The sequence below is a fragment of the Rhamphochromis longiceps genome, linkage group LG8 (genome assembly GCF_057381845.1).
Source record: "Rhamphochromis longiceps isolate RC_006_pf linkage group LG8, R_longiceps_female_GT1.1, whole genome shotgun sequence".
Classification (NCBI taxonomy): Eukaryota; Metazoa; Chordata; class Actinopteri; order Cichliformes; family Cichlidae; genus Rhamphochromis; species Rhamphochromis longiceps.
In genome coordinates, this window is record NC_140564.1 from 3190041 (window position 1) to 3216415 (window position 26375).

At 42.4% G+C, this 26375-nt stretch overlaps 1 protein-coding gene across 2 annotated transcripts; it reads left to right on the forward strand.

Annotated features, from left to right (window-relative positions):
* Positions 1-23846, forward strand: LOC146662903 (methionine synthase-like). Of its 2 annotated transcripts, none has more exons than XM_085415483.1 (33): positions 1-349; positions 960-1171; positions 1283-1372; positions 1692-1761; positions 1853-1945; positions 2301-2407; positions 2600-2659; positions 3422-3516; positions 3626-3726; positions 3920-3981; positions 5348-5415; positions 5494-5573; positions 5922-6034; positions 6165-6305; positions 6903-7088; positions 7167-7346; positions 7713-7829; positions 8109-8249; positions 8316-8405; positions 9903-10055; positions 11712-11819; positions 12110-12210; positions 15132-15199; positions 16069-16189; positions 17551-17632; positions 17996-18094; positions 18299-18374; positions 19066-19221; positions 19910-20109; positions 20258-20458; positions 21004-21196; positions 22122-22234; positions 22554-23846. In XM_085415483.1, the coding sequence occupies exons 2-33, from the start codon at positions 1013-1015 to the stop codon at positions 22641-22643; spliced, it is 3714 nt and encodes a 1237-aa protein (XP_085271609.1). In that variant the 5' UTR covers positions 1-349; positions 960-1012; the 3' UTR covers positions 22644-23846. The 2 variants fall into 2 exon arrangements, with proteins under 2 accessions (XP_085271609.1, XP_085271607.1); XM_085415481.1 differs by having other exon boundaries at positions 1-317.
* The last annotated feature ends 2529 nt before the right edge of the window (positions 23847-26375 follow it).

Consider the following 26375-nt stretch of genomic DNA (forward strand, 5'->3'; position numbering starts at 1 on the left):
GTCGCCAGATAGGGCAGACTGATCTCATATCTGTCCGTGGAATGAGTCAGCCTAGAACATTGTAACAGGGAAAGTTTTGTAACTCTTGGCTCTGAGCAGTGTCCAAACGCTACTTTTCCCCCTTTGAAACCTTTATTTTGAAATAAAGAGACCGGAAGTGCTGCGGCGACCCTCGAATCACCGAAGAAGCTTCGACAAAACAGGAGCGAGTCGACTGGATAAGTTCGAAAAAGATCATTGTGTTCCTCAGACGGACTGTGAGGCTGTTTACAACATGGCTCCCACTAACGTCTTTCAGCCGTTCTCCTCAGAAGCGGGTAAATATGCGGAGTGCTGGCCGCGGTAACAGGTATCTGTTTGCTAAACTTGGTGCTGCAGCTACTGTACAGGGACCCACTGCACGAAACACGTGTTCAGCAAGTTTCCATTCGTATCACACATGTGTGCGGTAGAGCGTGTACTTCTGCTGCTGTACAATCAGATGTGAAGCACGTGGCTCACATGTCCCCATAATGTACTTTATTATGTATAAAACCAAATGCAAATCATGTCAGTGCGTGTTTACATTAAAGGGGAAAAGTCCTGAATACTTGCAGAATGCCTCGTGCCTGTTTTTTTTTTTTTTCCTTTTTATTTTATACAAAGAAAAGCGTTTCAATCACAAACTGATGTAAAACCAAATCATCAGACAGCTGGAAATAAAGCACAGAAGCCCTCAGACCCCACCCTAATCTGTCACCCAGTCTTTAAATAAAAAGTACACTTTGTATATATACCATGTAGTGGTACTGCATATGTAAAAAAAACAAAAAATATCCAAAGAATATTTAAGTTATGCTGAATAAAAATCCACCCGTCTCACATTTATCACCTGCAGGATCACTTTTTTCTCTTTCTTTCTCCTGTTATGTGTAATATGTAGTTTGTCATTCTATAACTGCATCCCACTTTCTGCTCAGGATGCAGCTGCCCACTGGAGTCAGAGCTGAGAGCAGTGCTGCAGCAAAGGATCATGGTCTTGGATGGTGGAATGGGAACTATGATCCAACAGCAAAAGCTTGAAGAAGAAGATTTCAGGGGGGAGGAGTTCAAAACACATACACTGCCGCTGAAAGGCAACAATGACATTCTCAGCATCACACAGCCGGACATCATTTACAAAATACACAAGGTTGGTTAATCCAGTCAACGAAATGGGAATCTTTGCACTTCGCCTGCACTGTGCAGGTGTGTAATTGTATTTATGTGCAAGCTTTGCTCTCCTCATCTTGGCTGCTTAAAGGAGTACCTGCTGGCTGGTGCTGATATCATAGAGACCAACACTTTCAGCAGCACGTCCATCGCCCAGGCAGACTACGGACTTGAACACATGGTACGATGTCCCTACTTGACCACAGCTTGGCTTGCATGGAACCATGTTAGAATTTATGAGTCATTTATCCTTTTATGGAAGGAAGTCGTTTTTGTGAATGTCAGGTTTCAGCTCAGTAAAATATTTGTCTTCAGTATTTTTTTTATTATATTGATTTATTTACTGTTCAGCTCAATTGTATGTGCTGTAACAAAGACATTTTAATTAATCTTAAGTATATTACTACACTGACCTTTTCCACTGAAACATGAGACATAATCATTTCAGTAATAAGTAATGACGGGTTGCTCTAAGGTGTAAACCTGTGTGTGTTGTGTAGGCTTATCGTCTCAACAAAGCATCAGCACAGCTGGCGAGGAGGGCAGCGGACGACGTCACTAAACAATGCGGTCAGCAGTACAGCCACACATTACTGTCACCAGTGTTTGTGCAATGCTGCAGTGTCAGAGAGTTCATCAGCACCTTTGTGTTTGTTATCAGGGGATAAACGCTACGTGGCTGGCGCAGTGGGTCCCACCAATAAGACCTTGTCTGTTTCACCATGTGTGGAGAGACCAGATTTCAGGAACATCAGTAAGACTGCTCACTGGTTATTCAGCCAACGTTGTGCTTTAGCTTTTAAACACTGTCGATGTAGATAGGTGAGATGGTTTGTCGCTGCATGTGTGAAGAGATGCGTGATTGGCTGATGAACTGCAGTTAATGTTGCAACTGTTTGCATAATATCGTGACTCTTAGGGTTAGGGACATATTAGCAGGATCGGGAAGAGGAATGTCAGGAATTCCAGCACCGGTGTTTTATGCTTCATTATATGTGTGATTTGTGAAGTAACTCTGGGCTGTACACTCAGATTGAATGATGTCATTGTGCAAATAAGCACCATACAGTATGTAACTGCAATGAATAAAGTGTGTGTGTTTTCTGCAGCGTTCGACGAGCTAGTAGAAGCCTATTCAGAGCAGGTACGAGGGTTATTAGACGGGGGAGTGGACATCCTTCTAGTGGAAACCATCTTTGACACTGCCAATGCAAAGGTACCCCTCATCCTGTTTACATAGTGGTAATGTTAAGGTTAAAGGATTAACACTGAGTAACCCACTGATGAACACTTCATTACAGATGAAGTACTAGTACTAGAATTTCAACTTATTCCACCAGTAGAGTGCACTTTTGAACTGTATGCAAGTCTTTTTTACACTCTTTCTACTTGATCATTGTATCTGCAGGCTGCCTTGTTTGCGATCGACCTGTTATTTGAAAAGAGCTACGAACGAAAGCCAGTCTTTGTAAGTCTGGTTCTTTATTCTTCTCCACGCTGCACGACTTTTAAACACTGTTTACCTCACTTAGAATGGATCGAGGAGTGGACAAACACACATCATAAGGCTTCATTTTCAGAGTATTCTAGTTTCAATCTCACATCCTAGAAACTTTGCTCATAGTTTCCTAAAAATGAGTGTTTCTCTAAATGTATTGCAGTTCACTACTAATTAATGGTGCGTCTTCTAAATAAGAATACTGAGGAAGTCCGGTGTTTTGCATCAGTTATTTAAAAATAAGCCAAAGTTTAATACACTGTAGACACATTTAACCAAAAAGTATCGTTATTATGTCCTACAATGTCCCCGGTGTGACGTTTCCACAGGCTGATGATTTGGGGTGTCATGTGACCTGCTGGTGTCCGTGGTGGTTGGTACACTGTGTGTCAGTGCAGCCGGGAGCTCGTAGGACACTTCATCCTGTTTGCTGACAGACTTTAACCTTTCCAGCACCTGCCCACGTGTCACCACAGGCAGCATTTACTGCACATGTGTCAAAAGAAAGGCTGATAGTCCCACGACTTTTCTTAAACACTTAAATATAAGAAGGATTATAACAAGACCTAATAAATGCAGCATAAAGAACTTTCTCTGTTCTGTATTTTTGTAAAATCCTTTAAAGCTTAACAAAGATGTTTTTAGAACTGGCTGAAAAGTATTGAAAGTGATTCTAAAGAAATCAGTTCAGCCTTAATAAGTTGCTATTAAATTCTTACCGTGCTCATACAGATCTCAGGGACCATTGTGGACCGCAGTGGACGGACTCTGTCTGGTCAGACCGGAGAAGCCTTTGTAGTGAGCGTATCGCATGCTGAACCGCTCTGGTGAGTTACTGTACATCAAACCAAACAGCTGCTCTTCTAAATGTAGAACAAACCAGTGATGTGATACAAATGGCTTCCCAGTAAGACCCTTCCTCCTTTCTTTGTGCAGTATTGGTCTGAACTGTGCTTTGGGGGCAAAAGAGATGAGACCATTCATTGAGGCCATAGGCAAAAGCACCACAGCTTTCATTATCTGTTATCCCAATGCAGGTAAGACACTGTGTAAACAGCAGAGGACACACAAACCACACATGCTGAAGCCATGATGATTCTGATGACACACCACAGCTTTGTATAGCAGGTTCATCGTGTATGTAGTCCAGGCAGTTCCTGCTGCAACATCTTTCAGAGCCTCCAGGAAGATGTGATGTCATCATATCTACATGTTATCTTTCTCTGTTAGGCCTTCCCAACACATTTGGAGGGTACGATGAAACTCCACAAGTAACAGCCTCCAATTTAAAGGTTTGATTTTTTTTGTTTGTTTTTTCCTGAGTGACATTTAGGTGTAAAGCAGTACAGGAAGGGACAGAAAACCTAGACCCTGCAGTGAAGGGTCCACTTGTCCCCTTAGACTGAGTCAGAGCAATTAGCTTTACACCGTCTGAACAGAATGATGACGCAGAGCTGGAGGGTCCCGAGGTCCAACCCAGATGGGGTCCGTCTGTGTGGAGTTTGTTAAATATCATCTGTCTGTGCTCGCACAGGTTTCCTCTTGGAGCTCTGACTTCTCCCACCTTGGGAAAAAGATGCTTGGTTAACCTTCCCTACGTCAACCTAGGACACTCTCACAAGAGAAACTCCTGATTTCCTCCTGAATCTGATATCCTGATATCCCAGGTTGATCACCTGTAGCTGGCCTCATTGACAGCACTACATTTCTCAGCTTCCATGCAGGTGCTACTGTCAGCTTAAGCTGGAGGCCTGCCAGCTGCCATCCAGTGTGACTGAAAACAGTATTAAAAGACAAAAACCTGTCTGGGGTTGCTGAGGAGTTGTGCTGACTTTGTTTGGACTTCTGTGGAAAGTCTGTCGTAACCAGTGTTACGCCCCTAGCCTAGGCGTGTAGAGGAGAGAGAGACAAATCCCCGCCCTGGTTCCCAAGCCAAACATCCAGAACCAGTTGTGAGTAAAAGGAGGTGATTTTATTGAAGGTAATGAAGCACAGCTCCAGGGTGAACCCAGGCCAAAATAATAAACCAAACTAACTAAGTCCCACCAGAAAACTAGCTAAACCCTAAGAACGAAACAGAACAAACCAAGGACAACACTAACCCTCGCTGCCTAACCTGGCAAACAGGAGAAAACTGTTCCAAAGGAAAAGGTGGCTCACCCCTTCCGCTTCAGCCTAAGCACTAAGTTAATGCACCAGGAGCGGCTCTCACTGAGCACGCTCACACAAACGCACAGCAACAGTGTAGGCTGGAAAACCAGGGTCAGGACCGCGTCGGCTGTCAAGCTGCTCGCTCCACTCTCTCTCTCTCTCCTGCGGGAGCTGTCAGAGCGGCTTTTTGAACGCGGTCACGTGTTCCACGGTCCAATCAGCTGCTCACTACTCTTCATTAGGGGAGGGACCTGCAAAGAGTCTTAAGCACAGTAAAGAGACACAGAACAAAACAGCGCACACAGTGTTGTTATGGCCACAGCCGTAACACCCAGACACCCGTTTTAACCCTGTGCTGTAACCTTCCACATAACCTGTAGCTACACATTGGGTCAGCGATCTACGAATGAATGAAGGTTAATGTGTTGGGTTAAAATGGGTTTCCGGTTAAGACATAAGTTTCCTGCTGAAGCATAAATCAGTCATAAGACTGTGTCCTGTCTGCAGGAGTTTGCCATGGATGGACTTGTGAATATTGTGGGAGGCTGCTGTGGAACTACTCCATCACACATAAGGTCAGTATAACATTTTCATAATAAAACGTCTGCCTCAAATATAACACTCCAGTTTTCTGTTTCCCTCCTCCCATACAGAGCCATAGCTGAAGCAGTCAGACACTGTGTGCCGAGAGCTCCTGCTGCTGATATTTATCAAGACTACTTGCTGCTCTCTGGTAGTAAAACCTCTCGTTACCAAGCTGCAGAACGACACACACGGTAGAAACGGTGTTTGCACGTCAGACTTTGAAACTCGTTGCACTCTGGGAGTTAAAATTCCAAACGGAGATTGTCAGTTGGTTTATAAATTCAGGAGTTCTGATCAAAGCTGTTCTGCTTTCATTTCCATCTCCTGGTTTCTTTAGCAGGAGACAAAGTTTCAAACTTTAAAAGAAATCCTAACATTGAGTATAAACATGCCGAACCTTTGACAGAACAGAAGCAGTTGTTGTAAGCTTGCTGTGCTAAAGGGCTGCTTGTTGATTTAACTTCATGCAGGACACAACATATTCTTTTGTTTGCAGGTTTAGAACCGTTCACCGTTGGCCCACACACCAACTTTGTAAACATCGGCGAGCGTTGCAATGTGGCTGGGTCACGCAAATTTGCTAAGCTGATCATGGCTGGAAACTATGAGGTAGTTTAATTTAATAATATTACCTGAATTTATTCGTGTTGTTTTTAACATTAATGCTGTTCACTTTCAGAAGTTTGATTGTGATTGTTAGGTTTTTAATTCTCAACTGGCTTTTCTGTGTAATGTGAAGGAGGCTCTGAGCATCGCTAAGGCCCAGGTGGAGATGGGAGCTCAGGTCCTGGATATAAACATGGATGAAGGGATGCTAGACGGACCAAAAGCCATGGCTCGATTCTGTAGCTTCATTGCTTCTGAGCCAGATATTGCTCGGGTAGGACATTCAAAGGCAAAACATTCATATGAGTACAGCATACATTACAGAAATAGAAGTACAGTCTGACCGGCGTAGTGTAAGCAGAGCCTCAGAGTGTGATGAGGTTATCAAACACTCCCCTGCCCCTGCATAGATGGTGAAACTGTCACCTGTTAAATATCAGCAAGCTTCAGCTTTCGCTCTGAGCACACTGACGAATGAGCTCAAGGTTTTCACCAAGCTGCTTTCAATCAGTGTCTTTCTGTTAGCTGAAACAACAATATGCTTCGGTCCTGTATTACACTTCATGCTTTTCCTACTCTGTGAGATAAGCTGAGTGATAATGAGATGTCTTTGTGTTCAGCAGTTTCCAAACATAAGAGTAAAGCTGTTCTGTAGTGCAGGTATGAAATACTGTTGACTGTATCGCTGACACTTTGCTGTTAGCAGCAGAGCATGGAGGCAGCGAGCAGCAAAGCTGCTACTGAATAGTGTAGTAAAGACGTGATTGTCTGTTGTCAGCGATACCTGATCTGATCAGTGCATCAGTGGACATGATGATGTACACACTGCAGGCTGTTTTTGTTTCCCTTCAGCTCTTCTTCCCTTCCTCAGGTTCCTCTCTGCATCGACTCCTCTAACTTCTCAGTGATTGAGGCTGGGCTGAAATGCTGCCAGGGGAAGTGCATCGTGAACAGCATCAGTCTGAAGGAGGGCGAGCAGGAGTTTCTGCTCCGAGCTGCCACTGTGAAGCGTTACGGAGCTGCTGTGGTGGTCATGGCTTTTGATGAGGAGGGGCAGGTTTGCACATGCCTTCGCTCATGTGGACACACAGACAGACACACATGAACTTGCTGATAAGCGTGCTGTCCTCTGCAGGCCACAGATACGGAGCGCAAAGTGGAGATTTGCACTCGTGCCTACAAGCTGTTGGTCAACAAAGTGGGATTCGACCCAAACAACATCATCTTTGACCCCAACATCCTGACCATTGGTACAGGCATGGAGGAACACAACGAGTATGCAATCAGCTTCATCGCGGCCACTAAACTTATTAAGGTAGAGACTCAACACAACTTCATCTCATCCCTCAAAGTTTGCATCTGTGCTTTAGCAGCCACATTACTTACAAACCTCATCCTTTATCTTCCTGTAGTTTGGTGTTTCTAACTAACTTATATAACTAGTAGATTTCAGGGCTAAAAAATGCCTTAAGGTCATTCAAGTATAAGGACAACAGCATTAATTCTCATTAAGTGATATTTACTGTACAGGCTAGAAACTGTGCTTAAACTATTCTAATCAGCTGTTTGAAGTTTTATTCAATAGTCCATCAGTTCTGTAGATCCACATTAATCACAACACAAACCTTTGATTCTGGTTGGTGTAACCGTGATGTGTTTTTGCATCGGCGTTGATGTTTAGGAAACATTGCCAAGAGCCAGGGTGAGCGGAGGTCTGTCCAACCTGTCCTTCTCTTTCCGAGGAATGGAGGTGATCAGAGAAGCTATGCACGGGGTGTTTCTGTACCGTGCTATCAAGGTAAACATGAAGATGAGCGGTTGTAGTGCGGGCCTTCATTTTTGTGTTTTGTTATTATTAGATGTAGTGAGCGTAAACAGAAAGAAAGAGTGAAACTGCATGTGAAGATTCAGAACGCTCTCACAAAGACTTGCAGTGTACTTGTTGGAACTCTGTAACAACAAATGATCTTTAGTTCAATGAAATTTGCCTCCAAATGTAACGAGCTACACATTTCTTATTAGAAATAAGAAGTTTGTCTGCGTTAGCTTTATGTTGCTATCCGCTGTGCCGCGACAGAACGGTATGGATATGGGAATAGTGAATGCAGGGAACCTGCCCGTTTATGACGACATCGACAAGGAACTGCTGACACTGTGTGAGAACCTCATCTGGAACAGAGATGGCGATGCTACGGAGAAGCTGCTGGCCTACGCACAGGTACACACACGCATGTCACGCAGCACCAAGCTGTTGTTGCTTTGCTTGACAGATGTTTGTTAACAGAACAACACCAAAGGAGGGAAGCAGATCATTCGGACAGACGAGTGGAGGGAAGGAAGTGTAGAGGAGCGGCTGGAGTACGCTCTGATAAAGGTAAGGTAATCGGATGTTTCTGTTATACAATAAAATACGGATGAAAGAGAACAGCCCTTTTATTGTAATTGTACATGTACAACAAAATTATAGAGCTCCACACCAGCTGTGCAGGAATAAAATATAAATAGTAATAAATAACAAAAGATTGTATACAAAAAGTCACAGATTGGAAAACAAAGTGCTTGAGTTGTGGGACCTGTTGTTATCCCTGGAATTAGTAGCAGCGGCTTTCAAGGCTTGATCAACCTCCACTGCTCCAGAACAACTGTTGTCGTCCCTGAAAAAGACCAAGAAAGCCTCATTTCTGCTGTTCAATACTGAAGAAATGTAAACTTTAAAATGATGCCAGAGACTCTCAGCTGTGTCTGTAATCAAACCTCTGTAACTTTGCTCTGCTTCACTTCAGCAGCATCAGGTTATGTTCATATGCTGATTCATGGTTTTTTTTAGCTACTGCAGAATATTTTAAAGCAGTTATAAAAAACCAGGCCAGGAAAATCTGCTTCATGTTTTTCTGTTTTATCCTCAGTCACTTTGACACAAAGGCCTCTGCTGTGAAGCTCACACCTCTGATGAAGTCTCACAGTGTCAGCTTTCTTTTTATAGATAGAAAAATATGGATATGTACTGTTAAATGATGAGATGTATAATTTTTCTGACTGTCTGAGGCAAAATTTCCCTGATTCAAATCGAATCGATTGTAGAAATCCGTGGCGATACCCAGCCCTAATTCAAACACCTTGTGAAGAGTATGTAGAAGCATTGTCAGTCTCTGTCGGATCCTCGTGAGGTGAACGGTTAATTGTTTTTCAATAGTCGTGACAAGTTGCATAATTATGATCCAAAGAACTGACCTCACACCCATTTGTTCACCAGTAGTGCTGGTTTCAGTCGTTATCCAAATGTACCTTGGGGTTGGGGAAAGCAGCTGAGACTGAAGACGTCGTGATACGTTTGGTAACTTTTGGAACCTCCCATTAATTTAGAGATTAAGGGCACGCTGTGGGGTGTGCTGGAAATGTTTTGGGGGGGTTTTGGTGGTCGGGTGGGACACTGACACTTTATGAACTTGTGGAGTTGGATTAAGTTTCATTTACATCTAAGTTGTAAGAAATGATTGGGTTGATTTTTGGGTTTTATTTTGCCATGAAGTAAACAGCATTTATTTTTCAAAGAATCAAGTCGGAAGTGCGTTCTGAAACAAACCACCCTTTGCCGCCCACGCCCTTTTTTGGAGTATTTTTTGTTTTGGAACTTGAAAGGCCGTGGCAGATAGTTTTAGACGTATCTGTTCTAATGATCACATCCTAATTTACTTTACTCTAAGGAGGGAGAGTGAAAATGTCTGGATTTTATCTTTAATAGTTTGGGAAGTATTCATGTTCAAACATTGCCTCAAATTCCACATATGAAATTTATATATATTGACTTTGTTTTGAAAATGTTCCTAACACCAGATGTTATTAATGGTCCGTCTTGTATTGATGCTGTTAGGGAATAGAGAAGTATGTGGTGGAGGATGTTGAAGAGTGTCGGGCTCAGGTTCACCGCTACACTCGACCCCTTCGTATCATTGAGGGACCCCTGATGAACGGCATGAAGGCGGTGGGAGACTTGTTTGGAGCTGGAAAGATGTTCCTGCCACAGGTACGATGATGACTTTGAGTGCATGTGGTCTGGCAGCTGATTATGGTCAAATTTCATGGTGAACACCGTTTCTGTGGCACAGTGTGGGAACAACTTTAGCTTTGCTTTGTCTCAAATAAAATGACCAGTTTTAGTTTTAGTCAAATATCCTGACAGATCCCCAAGTTTATTTCAGTAAATCCGATAAAACTGTCTAAAGAAGTAATTATGGCTAATAAAGAAACTCAGTTCATCACCAAATCCCCTTTTCCTTTGAATGAGAATAGAATAGAATAGAATAGGCCTTTATTGTCATTGTGCATGTACAGTGAAATTGTGGGTGCTCCACACGAACTGTGCAGGGATGAAATATGAATATTTTCTTTTAGTGTTTGTTAACAGTCCAAATGTCCCAGAGGAAGAAGCTGTATGTGAGTCCTGACTGACCTGAGGTGCCATCCAGAGGGCAGCGGGTGGGTGGGCTTCTAGGGGTCACCTGTAATGACCCTGGTTTTCCTCAGACAGAAGGATCCGGGGATGGCTTACAAGGACTGCAGAGGGCAGCCAATGATTTTTTTGGACGGTGTTACTTACTTCCTGTTCCCAGTTGTGGCAGTAGGAGAGCACGCTCTCCACTGAGGGCTGCAAGAACTTCTGATCCAAGTTATTCTTCCTCAGGACACGGAGGAAATGCAGCAGTGGTGTTGTGGGTCTAGGTGAGGTCGACGGAGATGTAGGTGCCCAGAAACCTGAAGGTGGAGACAGATTCCACCCGTTCTCAATTTATGATGAGACGGCAGTGGAGCTGTCTGTGTCTCCTGAAGTCCATGACGAGTTCGTTTATTTGAAGGACGCTCAGTTTCAGGTTGTTTTTTCAGGTTGCTTTCTGAGCATCGGCGGGACAAATTCACTGCCTCTGTCCTGTACACTCTCATCTCCATCAGAGATTAGCCCACCCACAGTGGTGTCATCGGCATATTTGACAATAACGTTGGGTGGGTGGATTAGAGTACAGTCATTTTGCTTAGTAGGCCTGCTTGATATTATTGTGCATGGTCCAGTGTCCTGTTAGCATCGTGGGAGATGTAAGCAGTGGTAACGATGGCTGCAATGAAAGGGCCTGCACTGAAGGGCCATCGCCTCTAACTCCGGTGAGTCGATAATCCTCCTGTTACAGCAGCAGTCCTGGAGTACATAAGCACAGAGCCCACTTCCTTTACTGGAGTTTTTGTTGTGCTGTTGGTGTTGTAGGGGCCAGCTGCACTGAGGCACTGGGGATTTGTGGATGGAGACAGGATTCAGTTACGTAGACGACGCACTCCCAGACAGTTGCAGTAACTTATTAAACCAGAGATTAAAATTTAAACTAAAAATGAAACCAGAAGGTCTTCACTTCAATCAAATAGTTATTATTAAATAATTATTACATAAGCAGTTTAAGAAAATTACACTGATTATATTGACCTTGTGTGCGGCTTCCACACTTAACAGGATTGGGAACTTCGTTGTAGTGAATGCAGTTTACTTGTGTCTTCGAAAGACTTCAGTTTATCTCAGTGAACCTTTGTATGAACCTTTCCCCAGGAGGTTTTTATCCTTCACCAAAACACATTAATCGTTTGACTGTTTCTTCCTATATGTGCAAAGATGTCTGAGTCAGCAGTCATGTGTCTGCAGGTCATCAAGTCGGCTCGTGTTATGAAAAAGGCGGTTAGTTATTTGATTCCTTTCATGGAGAAGGAGAGGCAGGAGCTCATGGCTGCATCTGGATCCTGTGATGAGACGGTCAGTGCATTTAGAGGAGACTTCAGAGCACTTCTTATTTTTGACTGTTTTCTTTTCCAAAAGCTTTGTGTGTGCAGAATCTGTACAGCACTTTCACAGCTTACATGAATATGAGTTCCACAATAATAAGATAAAGCAAGCAAATACTGGAATAACTGATAAATGATAATAATGCCTCAAAATGTAATGTTTCTACAAATGTTTTCATAAGCTGGAGGGAATAAGCCATGTCACTCAGAGTGGTCAGGTTTGCCGTGGGCCTCCCCTCATTGTTTTCTCTTTGTCTGCAGGATCCCTACCAAGGCACCATAGTTCTGGCTACAGTGAAGGGGGATGTCCACGATATTGGCAAAAACATTGTAGGCGTAGTGCTGGGTTGCAACAACTTCAGGTAACAGTAGTTTGCTGCTGAGCGTCTTGCCTTTCCCACTAAACACATTTACATTGTAATCTGTGTACTTGCAGCACTTAAGTGGCTGCAGCTGACTGAACTTGTACTTGCTTTAACCAGTCGATTGGATTTGAAATTATGCATCAAGACTATAATAAAGTGCCATTTTTCAGCCTTGGGGGGGATTAACATTAATATTCCACTAACTGGGTGATCCCTCTGTTTACAGACTGCAGTCCTCTGAGGCTACATGTTAAGCTCAGTGGTACTGTCAGCAGTGCACTCACTAGGTCAAGTGATGTAACGCACCTCACATTGCCTTTTGATCCTCCACAGGGACTAGTGTTGCATTGTGGGAGAGAAGTAGAAAGCATCCAAATTTCACTGCTCTTTAACATAGGGCTGCTCGATTATGGCAAAAATGATAATCACGATTATTTTCACTGAAATTGAGATCTCGATTATTTGACGATATTTATTTAACCCTTTAAGACCGACCATAGAACCAAGTCCGCCAGAGCTTATATTATTTTTTTACATGTTGTAGTGCCATTTGTGGGAGCATTTCAAGTTGCTATACAACTGTTATAGCCCATATTTTAATAATATGTATGCATTAAGTCCATAGTAACTACATTAATTGCAAAAAAGTGCAATAAACTACAAAAAAATTGAAAATCGTTTTTGTTTTTTGTTTTTTACATATATTTCTACTTGGAGAAATTTAAGGGCTTATCCCTCAAAACTTTAAATACAAAAAAGTTGCAAAAAATAGTTTACAACAACAGGAAACTTATTTTGAGTGTCTTCATAGTTTTATTTTGGAGATACAGCAATTTTTATATACTGCAGGAAAAACAAAAAACAATCCTATGATGCAAATTTGCAAAGAAAACAGCAGGTGCATCAAAATAAACTATTTCCAGCTGTGGAATTCGAGTTCTAAGCATCCCAGCAACTATTCAGAAAAGTCAAACATGACTTATAAAAACACCAGTATAGGCTTTTAAGGCCTACAAGTAAAAAACTACAATTTCCGCAAAAATGACGTCACTTCCGGTTTCGGACAGGAAATGGCGGACATGAGATAGTTCGTGTTGATGTCTGTTTCACTGTGGGAAGTGTTACGAACAGCTGATCGGATCGGCAAAGCGTGTTTCTGGAATATTATGTTTTTGTTCCTGCAAGAGCTTTTTATGCAATTTTTGCAAAGCTTTATGTGGAAGGAAACCGTGACCGAGGACAAGCTGATGGCATCAGATGTAAGTACAACTCCTCTGGTTTCATATGCAAAACAAATTATTGCGCTAGCTTACACGGTTCCGGTTCTACAGGGATTTAAAGGGTTAACAATAACAATGTATTGAATAATGACTTTAAAAAAATACTATAAAATAATGTGCAAATGTTTGCAATATAAGAAATAAATGAAAAGTGTAAACATCTATGTTTAGTGAACTTTGCAGTGTTGCTCTGTGGTGCAGCTACGACACCGTAGCAAAGTTTACACACTGTGTCTACTTGATCCACATCTGACTCCACGAACCCATAATGTTTCCAACCACTGAAGTTTTTTTACCTCTCTTTTCAACCAACGGCAGTCACTCTCCTCTCCAAATAACTTCTGCTGAGCTTTCCGAGCTTCCCTCGGGTCCTCTTAATTGTTGTGACAGGTGTTCGAAATGCAGAGAGGTGCGCTCGATTTGCCACACGGAGCAGCGCAAGAGTAAAGCACGAGGGAGGGGCTAATAATCGGCTCAGTCATTTTTAATGATCGTTGAAAGCCCAGATCGTAATCGTGATTAAAATTCGATTAATTGAGCAGCCCTACTTTAACAGCTGTAGTTCAGTGCGTGTGTGCTGCTGCACTTAAATGCTGAGCGACATGAACAATCCTTCACTGTGAATCGCTAACTGAACAACTGAATATTTATTTTCATTTCATTTATTTTTGCACTCTTAAATAAGAATTTCTGCAGTTGTGTAATAATTTTTACATTCTCAGAGAATATTAGGAAAATAAAATAGTTCCCATAAAGACAAAATAAGACATGGACTGTGTATGCTGGAGTACCATGGTGGTGGGTTTCCACTGGTACTAATGACCATCTTTGTCTTAAATTCTAATTGATGACTGCTAGCCCGGGCCAACTGGTTAATCCATAACTACACACATCACGATAAACATCTCCACTAAGCTGTCCTGGGTTCTTTCATAGTTTCTTATCCTTCTTCCATCGTCAGTACTGCATTCAATTCAATTTTATTTATATAGCGCCAAATCACAACATAAGTCGCCTCAAGGCGCTTCATAGATACAGAGAAAAACCCAACAATCATATGACCCCCTATGAGCAGCACTTTGGCGACAGTGGGAAGGAAAAACTCCCTTTTAACAGGAAGAAACCTCCAGCAGAACCAGGCTCAGGGAGGGGCGGGGCCATCTGCTGTGATTGGTTGGGTGAGAGAAGGAAGACAGGATAAAGACATGCTGTGGAAGAGAGACAGAGGTTAATAACAGATATGATTCAATGCAGAGAGGTCTGTTAACACATAGTGAGTGAGAAAGGTGACTGGAAAGGAAAAACTCAATGCATCATGGGAATCCCCCGGCAGCCTACGTCTATTGCAGCATAACTAAGGGAGGATTCAGGGTCACCTGGTCCAGCCCTAACTATATGCTTTAGCAAAAAGGAAAGTTTGAAGCCTAATCTTGAAAGTAGAGATAGTGTCTGTCTCCTGAATCCAAACTGGAAGCTGGTTCCACAGAAGAGGGGCCTGAAAACTGAAGGCTCTGCCTCCCATTCTACTTTTAAATACTCTAGGAACAACAATGCATATGCATTATATTCACATGCTTCCTGTATGCAGCTGAAACAGACCAAACTGATTCTCCTGCTGCTTCTGCTGTTCTCGTGCAGAGTGATCGACCTGGGTGTAATGGTTCCATGTGATCAGATCCTCAGAGAGGCCGTTACACAGAAAGCAGGTAACTGTAAAGATCAGACTGACAGAAACGTTATGGAAAGTTTCATTTCACAGAGGTTTATTTAATAATGTTAAAATGTTCATCCAAGCGGCCTTCATTCATTACTGGACGTTGCTGGCATTTAAGCAGTAGCTGGATATCTTTAGCCTAGTTTTTGCCTTTTAGGCAGAATGAAAGTTACTCAGCCTGTGTGGTGGAGCTGCTCGTGGGTATACCATGATGTGTCAAGGAGAAGTTTACAGGATTTATTCTGACTTGTGTGATATATAACTGTTGTTCCCTAAATTTGGAAGCCAGTTGAGTGTTTCCATGGTAAGTATCAGTAAGAAATACAGTCTGAGAGTCCCGAAGCAATTTAATTGTTCTATAAGCATTAATATATAATGCTCCTGTCAGGTTATTGTCCTAACGATAGAGCAGTGACGAGTCTGTAATCTTGCATGATGATGGGATATTTTGTTGCTTTTGTGTACTAACTTATTAAAAAGCAGGACAACTTCTAATCATGATATGACCGTAAACAATAGCAGCCTTGGGTAGTGAAAGGTTAGAAAATAACTGGTTGATCCTGTTAATCATTAGTGTGTGAGCACAGCTGTGCATGGAGTCTTTTGTTGTTATTTAGACTTTTCTCTCTAGCAGGTTTTCACAGGTTTTCATTTTCTTTCTATGCATAGATGAAGAAAATAATATATACATTTAAAGAATTTCCTGAGTTGATTGCATCCTAAAGCTGAGCACTTGTGCGTGTTGTCATTTTAGCCTGCATTTTTCAATAAGACCCTTTTAAGCAAAAGCTCAAAGTATTGTTGCAGGATTAAGACTTATTAGTTTGTAACAGCATTTGTGTACTTGCTTTGGTACCTCAGATGTCATTGGTCTGTCTGGTCTTATCACCCCTTCTCTGGATGAGATGATCTATGTGGCCAAAGAGATGGAGAGACTGGGAATGACCACACCACTGCTGATTGGAGGAGCCACCACATCAAAGTATTGCATACCTACAATCACAAAGCTCTAATTCTGAACTAGATACAATGTACAAGTCGAAGGTTACGTGTAGGAGATGCACTAATGGTCGCCCACATATTTTATCTCGGGGCGAATTTAGAGTCCCCAATGAAAACGGAAGGAAGAATTTGCAAAAGCCTTGCAGGCCTGACAGAAAGTATTCACAGGGCTTCAGTTGTTCCACATTTTGTCCTGTTACAGCCTGATTTTTTTTACGTTTGTGTTCAATTTATTTTGATCATGTGAACAATATACAGACTTTCATTTAGGGGGAAAAAAGAAAGAAAATTTGATTAAATGAATTTTTAACAATTCTGTGGACAATATCCCATAATGAGAATTATAGTTGTCAGCGTATGCCCACAAACAAAGCCATGAAGTCCAAGGAATTGTAAGGAATTGTCTATAGACCTCCAAGACAGAGTTGGGTCAAGATACAGAAGCATTTCTGCAGCATTGAAGAGTTCAGTGAGCTCAGTGGACGCCGTCATCTGTAAATGGGAGACGTTTGGAGCCATCGGGGCTCTTCTAAGAGCTGACCTGACCAATCTGAGCAATCGGGGTCACTCTGGAAAAATCCAGCATTACTTTGTGGAGAAGTTAAAGGTACAGCACATCAAAGAAACCACGAGAAAGTTCTCGGAACTGATGAAAGAACGGTTGAGCTCTTTGGCTTCGTGTCTGGAGGAAACCAGGCACTGCTCTTCACCTGGCCAGTAACATCCCTACAGCGAAGCATGGTGGTGGTAGCATTATGCTGTGGGGATGTTTTTTGGCAGCAGGAACTAGTCAGGGTCAAGAGGAAGATATCCTTCATGATAACCTGCTCCAGAGAGCTCTGGACCTGGGACTGGGGTGAAGGCTCCAACGGGACAATGACCCTCACACTCAGCCAAGGGGACGTAAAAAATGAATCTACTTTGGAAGAAATGACAAAATGTGGAACACGTGAAGCATGCTGCACAGAATCGCTGTAGGCTTTGCAGTGAGTAATATACTGTAATTTCCTAAAGTAGCCCAGCTCCATTCTCAAGTATATAGATAATTTAGTTCAAATGTAACTTCAGAGTTGTCACAACATTGGAAACTGTCCACAGAGGCCGAAACAGTTGTTTTCTTTTGTTTTTCAATCCAGACAGAAAACAGCTTTTTTTGTTGTATCCACTGGGATCGACTCACTGATGCAGTTCATCTTCTAGCCACTCGAGGCTGACTCCAAAAGTGAGGCAGCCTCGAGAGGCTATAAGAGCATCAGGGCCTCCTTATTTGTTTGTATAGACAATCCTTCTGTAAGCAGAAGTGCAGCAGTCGAATAATAACCTGTACTTTGTGTTGGGTAGGGTACACACAGCAGTGAAGATTGCCCCTCGCTACAGCTGCCCTGTTATCCATGTTCTGGATGCTTCCAGGAGTGTGGTGGTGGTAAGAACATCTGCCTGCCTTGACTCCAACTTTTCCATGATCAAGAACGATGGATGGCAAAAAAACAACATTAAAATTGGGAACGTTTCTATACACATTTGACTTGAAATGACAGTACTAGCCTCAAATGAATCTAAATAAAATGATCCATGTTATAGCTAATACTGCTTTGAGGGGAGAAGTTCAACTTTTTGCACCAATCAAGCAAAATCTTCCAAATTGTCTAAAAATCCTGTGTGGTTCAGTTTTAAACCGTACAGGATGTAAATCAGTTTTTCCAGCACACAGGCTTTGTGTGGTTACACATTGTTTAAGGAGTACAAAATGTGGTGTTGACTTCACGTTTTCCCCGGGCTGTCTCAGTGTTCACAGCTGCTGGATGAAACGGCAAAGGAAGAGTACTTCGAGGAGCTGAAAGAGGAGTATGAGGAGATCAGACAAGAGCACTATGATTCCCTGAAGGTAAAAGCAGCCAGTAGAGAAAAAGAAACCAAACATGGAACATTTCCTGTGACCAAACGGTGGTTTCTCCACCCTTTACCATTGTACAGCGGAGCTGCTGTTAATGAAATCACATACTTGACTGTTCGTGGCACATGTGAATAAATATGTAGATGACACCGAGTTATACTTGTGACATAATCAACTGTCTCCCTGTGTGTTCAGGATCGCTGTTACCTGTCTCTGTCCCAGGCGAGAGAGAAGGCATTAAAGGTAGACTGGCACTCGCTGCCCCAGCCAGGCAAGTCAAGCAATGACCAGTAGTAGTTGTTACCTAATGTGTCATTTTAATTAGGTGCTAAAATATTTGCATTTGATGAAGTTTGAAATGTTGCATTTAGGGCTGCAGCTGTCGAATAATCTGTAAATAATTCCATCGATTAATCGAGTAATCGTTGAGAAATACTTTTGTCTTATTAGTGAGCTATAATAAATATATAAAGGGGAAAAATGCGGGTGTTTCAGAGTTTCTTCTGGACTGCACTGCAGATCACTGCAGATTGTGTAAAATAAAGAGCAGTGGATGGAGCAGCTACAGAGTTTGTTGATCAGGTGCTTCGATGAAGGACGCCTGCTAGTCTTTAATGATAATCACAGGAACAGCGCTGCTGTTTAGGACACCTCGGTAACGGCTCCGCCTCTTTGCTCTTCGTGGCGTGTGAGCAGACTCTGACCTTTTACTCGTGCACTGCTCCTAAATACGTTTGTATTGCAGATTGTTTTTAGTAGCAGATGTGGGTGAAACGGTCACATTTACACTGTTTAAAACTTCTGCGCACTGCAGAGCCTCGAAGCAGAGACTTTGTGTTGAGAATTGTTTTTAAATGATCTAATTATTTGAATTACTCTATGGTTGCAGCCCTCGTTGTCCTTGGTTTCAGGTGCTGAAACAAGCACATACAGAACTGTGAGCAGACTTCTCTGTGTTTCAGTTTGTCCTCAGTTCCTGGGCACTCGTGTGTTTGACTTGTACGATCTGAACAGCCTGCTGGACTTCATCGACTGGAAGCCGTTCTTTGATGTGTGGCAGCTGAGAGGAAAATACCCCAACAGGGGATACCCGAAGATCTTCAATGACAAGACCGTTGGTACAAGCTCAGTCAGGGTTATTTAGAAATATATAAATATATAAATATGTACTGCACCTGTACTGTAGGAAATGGTTAAAATTCAATTATAAATGGATACAAGTGGAGTGCAGGAGAGGGAAAAAGTCACATTTTACTGATTAATGAATCAGACCATACAAACTAAGCCATAAATAAGTCTTGAACCGCCCTGTTATTTGATTACATTTTGCTTCCCAGTGTTCTTAAGGCTTTCTGAAGGTCTTTCAGGGGTTTTCTTCGTACAGCCCCTTTCCACTCGTTTTGGGCCCAGTTCTTGTACCTGATTTGTAACTTGGCCGCTGTGCTACCAGCAGCCTCTTGCAAAAACACACGGCAAAGATAACACAGCTTGACAGGCAGGAAATAGTGTTCTTACAGCAACAGGGCCATTTCCAAAGAGCTATTAACTAAAAACTTGTCTGGGCGTGTGCGGCGCTTCCTCAAAAATGTAAGGAAACTGGACAAGTGGAAAGAAAAACGTCGACAGCAAATGAGCAGTATCAGAAAATGATGTCCTTGAGAAATCCAGTGAAAACCTGTCACAGAAGCCTCATCACAAACGGTCTCATGTCTTGAAAACTAGAATAAAAGTATGAAGCTTCAAGAAGAGCAAACAGTGGAAGAATTCAGGGAAAGCCACTGAACTCGTGATCTTTGGCTACTGCAGGTTCAGAAGCTCGCAAACTCTTTGATGATGCCCAGCAGCTGATCCACCAGATGATTGATGACTGCAGACTGAAGGGGCGGGGCCTGGTGGGATTCTGGCGCGCCCAGAGTAACGGCGACGACATCAGGGTGTACAAAGATGACGCTGCAGTGGACGGGGACACAGAACCCATCGCCACGTTCCACGGCTTACGGCAGCAGGTGAGGGATTGTGATTTATCCTGCTGCGACAGACACCTTTAACATCTTGTCCTGTATAATCGAAGTATTGTAATATGTTCATTTTTAAACACATAACGTCTCCTTTCTGTCAGCGCTCTTTCAACAGTGTTGTGTGTTTGTGCTGCAGGTGGAGAAGGATGGCTCCTCCTCCGAGCCGTACCTGTGTGTGTCTGACTTTGTGGCCCCTGTAGACAGCGGTGTGGCAGACTACATTGGATTGTTTGCTGTGGGTGTGTTTGGAGCTGAAGAACTGAGTCAGCAGTTTCAAGCTCAGGGAGACGACTATAATAGCATCATGGTGAAAGCTCTGGCCGATCGACTAGCTGAGGTACTGTTTCCTGTAAAACATTAAAAACTTCCTTCCTCCTTGGTAATTATACCACAGTACAAGCGCCAATGTTGGCACGGTAACTCTAGGGTTACTTGCAAGTAACAGCTGGTTACCATTTAAAAATCCTTTCTTCTTTTTGTTTCAAATTCATGGCTTGCAATTTTAAGTCATAGCCATTAGCTGCAGGGGGTGCAGGCGTTTCATGTTAGAGGTGCTTGGTTTCAGCTCTCAGCCATTGCATTGACTACTAGCGCTCATCTACATTATACTGCTCTGATCTCAGCTGGGATTGCTAAAGTCTGATGAACAATGGAGTATGAGAGTCTACAGTTTCGTTTAGGGAAGGGAACTTCTGTATATGCTTTTCCAGCTGACACCCTACTTTTTAATCTGTGCTTGCGGGCATATAGTCCTTTGATGTCTCCAGTATCCAGAGGCAGCTGGATACAATATGGGAACAGTGTGTCCAGGTTATAAACACCCATTTAGAGGCATTGTTTCCATTCACTTGTTTCTTCTTTGTCCATCTGTCCACCATGAAGGCATTTGCTGAAGAGCTCCATGCTCGTGTGCGTAAGGAGCTGTGGGGCTACAGCACAGATGAGGCTCTGCATACCTTGGATCTCCACAGAGTTCGGTACAAAGGAATCAGACCGGCAGCTGGCTACCCCAGCCAGCCCGACCACACAGAGAAGACTATGATGTGGAGCCTGGCTAATATCCAGGAGAAGACTGGTGAGAACACCAAAACCACATCATATCTGACTCCCTGAAACGGATCCATTGTTGCTTAAGTACAAACGTTATGCTGAACAGATGAGTGGGTTGGATTAGCTTAGACAGACGTCTTTAACTTCCATAAGTATTTTTGACGACAAAGTATTGCAGTAAATAATCAGAATTACTGGTTTGTGAAGTGAAATTCTGCAGCAGCTGCGTGATGCTGTGATGTCAGCATGAACCGGAACCTTTGAGGAGTGTGGAACAGTCTGGATGAACCTCAGATATTCATTTTGTACAAATTTCAAATGAAATCTTCCAGTTTTCTGCCTGTGTGCAAATGTTCATAGCCTATGAAAATAATCAGATATGCATAAATATCTTTCTGTATTCACATTTGTATCATGAACATTTGATCAAATCACATTACTGCATATAATCCACAATCAGGGGTTTAGTTTCACAGCCTCCAAACTCCAGCTGCAGTTTTTATAACTAAACCAGGACATGGATTCAGGTGACTCTCTACACCTATTTATCACGATGACAGTATGTTGATATTGTGCATTCATGTGCTTCAAATCACCTTTTAGAGGAAAAGTCACACTCATGCAAAAAGCATACAGGTGAGAGTGCTTTTATATACCTGTGTGCTTGAGATCGGGTGTTGCATCTGCACAGGGTGCCAAACAGAACAGAGCACGGGTAGGCTGAGCAGGTAATGATCTCCTCAGATGTAGTGCACGCAACGGCTTAAAAACCACCCCGTAAATGTCAGTTGAGAGGCTAACCACGCTAGGTGTAGTTTTTTATGCAACACACTGATCTGCTGTCTGTCTCATGGACATTTTATTTACTATATTTTTTCCATGTGTGCGTAGGGTTGTGTGGGTGTTTGTTTTCTTTTTGTGTTTACTTGTGCATTTGTGTGTGACTGTAGGCATTGGTCTGACAGAGTCCCTGGCCATGACACCTGCCGCCTCTGTGTCGGGACTTTACTTCTCCAACCCTCAGGCTTCATACTTTGCTGTTGGAAAGATCACCAAGGAGCAGGTATCCATTGATAATGTGCCTCACTGTACATCAGTGTTGAACATGTTTACTACGAGAATGTGTCAACTATAGTTTCATTTAACAGACTGTTTTTAATCTAATATCTGCAGGTCATGATTTCTTAAGGTCTTAAACCTGAAAAAGAGAGATGTCCAGTTCCTGTGCTGCTTTCTGTTTTGTCCATGTCCTGGTCTCTCTATGCGCTCCATTTCTGCCTGAATCTTTCTGCTCATACACCGGCCAAACTTAGTTGATATGCTGCGGGTCTCTTCCCAAACAAGAGCTAAACTTGTGGCCTCTGTGCACATCTCATCTGTAGGTGGAGGACTATGCCAGCAGGAAAGAGATGAATGTGGAGGAGGTGGAGAGATGGCTCGCTCCCATCCTGGGTTATGACAATGAAGTGTAAGCTGCAACAGAGGATCCAGTTTACAGTCCAACCATTCCACTTTGGCTCCCATGAGTTGTTGCTGTAACTGCTGTCACTCCCTCTCACTGACATCCCTGTACAAAGACACAGGGCCTCAGACTTTTCTATTACGATAAACACTACAGGAAAACATTTCATGCCAGTTGTTGACAGTTCATCCGTCTGTCGGGTACTGCACAGATGCACATAGTGGTATTTTCTTTAAAAAAAATTGAAAAAGCAAAGTGCTTAATTAAAACTGCTGTTGCTGCTCTTGCTGCACATTCAATGGCCGATTTCCAAATGTGCAATTAAAGGTTAATACTTGTTGGAGAAGACCATTTACACATGCCCTCAAACAAAGATCACTTAGAAGAAGTGAAGCACAGAAGAGATCAAATCAAACCAATGATACTCACGAGGGCTCGTTAATACCAACTGATTTTACTTTAGCTTTTTATTTGTAAAGAGAAGATTTGTAGACAAACACAGAATGTGTTCAACTTTTAATTTCACGTTGGTCATTTTATTTCTAAAACTTTAGCAGCATCTTATATGGAAACTGAAATGTGCTGGCATAATAGATAACACACTCGTAATGACAGCATGTTGTTCAAGTTTAAAAACAACATATACATAAAACATTTCAAACAACTGTTCTTCGTCTGCACATTTAGGGAAAGAAGACGGATTATGTCAGGTTATAATGCTGTTTCTGCCAAATAATTTTGGTGCTAGTTGCTTTAGTCAGACTATTGTAATATTTCAGCACAAGGGTTGTGATCACTACTGTTTACATTGTGATTTCTGTGTAGTTGGTTTTCTAAACATTTTATCAAAGTAAATGTAGTTTATGGATCAGTTATAGATACTTGGCAGACTAAAGGAGAAATGTGACAGCATTGTTGTTAAGAACATTTTCTGACATAAACCATGAAAAAAGGTTTCTGGATATTTTTTCAGTGTCATTATGATGGCAGCCAGTGTTGATCTTAAACCGCTCGGGGTGCAGCCATGTTCAGATGTCAAATCAGGAGATTCGACAGTTGAAAGATTTGCTGGTTAAGTGCTCTTTACAAATCTTAATGCTGCAGTGTCTGTTCAACGTTTTATGGAACTTTGATACCTTCTCAGTCCCCTTTATTTTTACATAGAAGACTGTGGATTTCTGATAATTAAAAATAAACCAGTCTTAAGCTTAAAGTTGGCTCTGTCTTTTTTCTGAGTTTAACTTTCAGATTCACCTTTTTGTAGAAGCAAAAAGTCCATCTGTGAAAACAGAAGCTGTCTTTGACATGGACGATGCCCATAACACAAACCTGAAAGTTGGGATAAGAAGAGAGGTCTGATGATTGGTCGGGACCAGAATGACTTCATGCTGAGGACTACTACAGATGGCCTCTTTAGCTGGTCCTTGTCAGGGGCTGTAGGAATACTACAGATGCAGTATTCTCTTTGAGGGTGGTGAGAGAGGAAATGCAGAGAAGAACAAAAGGAGTTACACTGAGTCTAGAGAAGGCATATGATAGGCTGCCAAGAGGGGAACTGAGAAAGTCGGGAGGTGTGGAGAAGTATTTGAGGATGATACAGGGGATGTACAAGGACAGTGAGATGTGTGGTGCAGGTCAATGTGAAGAATACATCAGGGATCAGCTCGGAGCTTCTTTCTGGTTGCAATAGTGATGACAGATGAGCTTAGGCAGCAGTGTCCAAGAGCCTGGAGGGAAAGGAATGAAAGCTTGTGTGGGGGGGGGGGTAGAAATGCAGAGTTGAGGCAGTGAGCGTAGATCAGTCTTACGTACCTGGGCTTAAGCATCCAAACCAAGTGAAGAAGAAAGGGCAGGTAGGTTGAAGTGGGTGGAGATGAGTGTCAGGCATGAAATGGAAGGTTAACAAGATGATACTGAGACCTGCTGTGATTGGTGGTTTGGAAACGGTGGACCTGGAAGTGGCAGAATTGAAGATGCTAAAATTTTCACTGTGACAAAGACGGTCAGGAAAGAAGGAAAAGCTAATATTTCTATTCAGACTCTTTCGTTTGTCCTGTTTGTGGTTTCTTTTCCTCTGTTCTCTGCTCTGCTATGGGTCTCTTCCCATTAAATGGTAGTTCTTCCTCCCCACTCTTCCCATTGTTTTAATCTGATTTTATGGGTTCCTTCTTTTTATAGTGTCTTTCCTGTACAGTTTCCCCCTATATCACCCTCAAGATGACAGTTGTTGTGAACTGTCCCCGTTTACATACAACTGATTGGAATTGTACTGAACTGAATGAGATCAAATGCCTCCCATGATTCCAGAGTAGAATTGTTGTTCCCAAGCTGCAGCCTCGGACGTTTCTTGACAGTACAGTTAACAGAGACGGGGTCTCTTCTGTGGCTCCTCACTGAGTCCTCAACACCTTGTTCCTTTGACTTTCACAGGTCCACACAGCATGCAGAGTGATGCATGTGGCACAATAATAATAATTTCATTTAAAATGTGGACAGTGTAAGATGGAAGCAGATCATCTGCTGAGGCAACTCCATAGATGATGTGGGCTCCAGTGTTTTTAGAGCTTAAACCGTACAAAGAAAGCTAAGCTTCACTTTAAACACTAATTTCACTGTAAAGCAAATATTTTCGCCCAGTAACAATCATTTGGAGCACACCTGAACACGCTTGTCTAACTGAAGACCAACTGAACTTTTTAATTGCATGAACTGATTTATTTATAGATGACAAATGATAATGATGTTCACTTATGTCTACTTTAGTACACAGGAAACAGTGTACAGCAAAATGTACAAATCGATACTTTTGTACACTTAGGTCGATGAGTATTTGCACTGTGTTTGCCATGTGCACCACCACTGCAGAATAAACTTTAAAAAATAAATTTGTGACTAACATACAGATTTTCAGCTTTAAATCAAGAGGTTTAACCAAAGCATTGTATCAACTTTTTTAGGTATTAAAGCTAGTTTTATAAATAGTCTCACATTTTCAGAAGCTCTAAATAATTGGGTAATTGACTGACAAGCACTTTTTACTTGATTGCTGTTTTTATTTCAGATAAACAGACTGCAAATCTCTTAATTTGCTAGTTTTTCACTGGAACTGTCAATATGAGGTCCAAAAAGATGTTGATGCATATGACAATTGACGTGTATAAATTAGGGCAGGGGATGGAGTGGAGTGCTTGGTACAATTCAAGACGTATGGCACATTAATTACCTTCATTAACAACTCAGTGGGACCCTGGAAGACAGCACAAGTTCTCATGGAGTGTGGAATATATAAGGGTGATGGGCTGTTCCCACTGCTGTTCTGCATACACCTCAATCCCCTAAGCTGACACATCACTGAAAGTGGTTCACGAGTGGAGTGATCCTGAGCCAGGGTGGATGACGTCAGGTTGTATGTTAAGGGTGAGCGAAACACCGACTCATCTGCAGCAATGACCTCAGGATGTAATTGACAGGAGAAGTGTGGCCAAATGGCTGCAACAAGAGGGAAGGTGATCTGGACTGAAGGATGCAGAATTGCAGACATACAGGACAGCTACAAGTACCTGGGTATCCCAGAGGACAACAGGAACATCATGAAGATGCAGGAAGGTAAGCCACAGCCACATACCTCCAGAAGGAAAGACAAAACCATTCAAGTTTCTTTGTGAAAACAGGGGCTACTCGATTCTATAGTCAACGTAAATGATGCAGAAATACAGGAGGTCAAATTCTTTTTATTTACAAA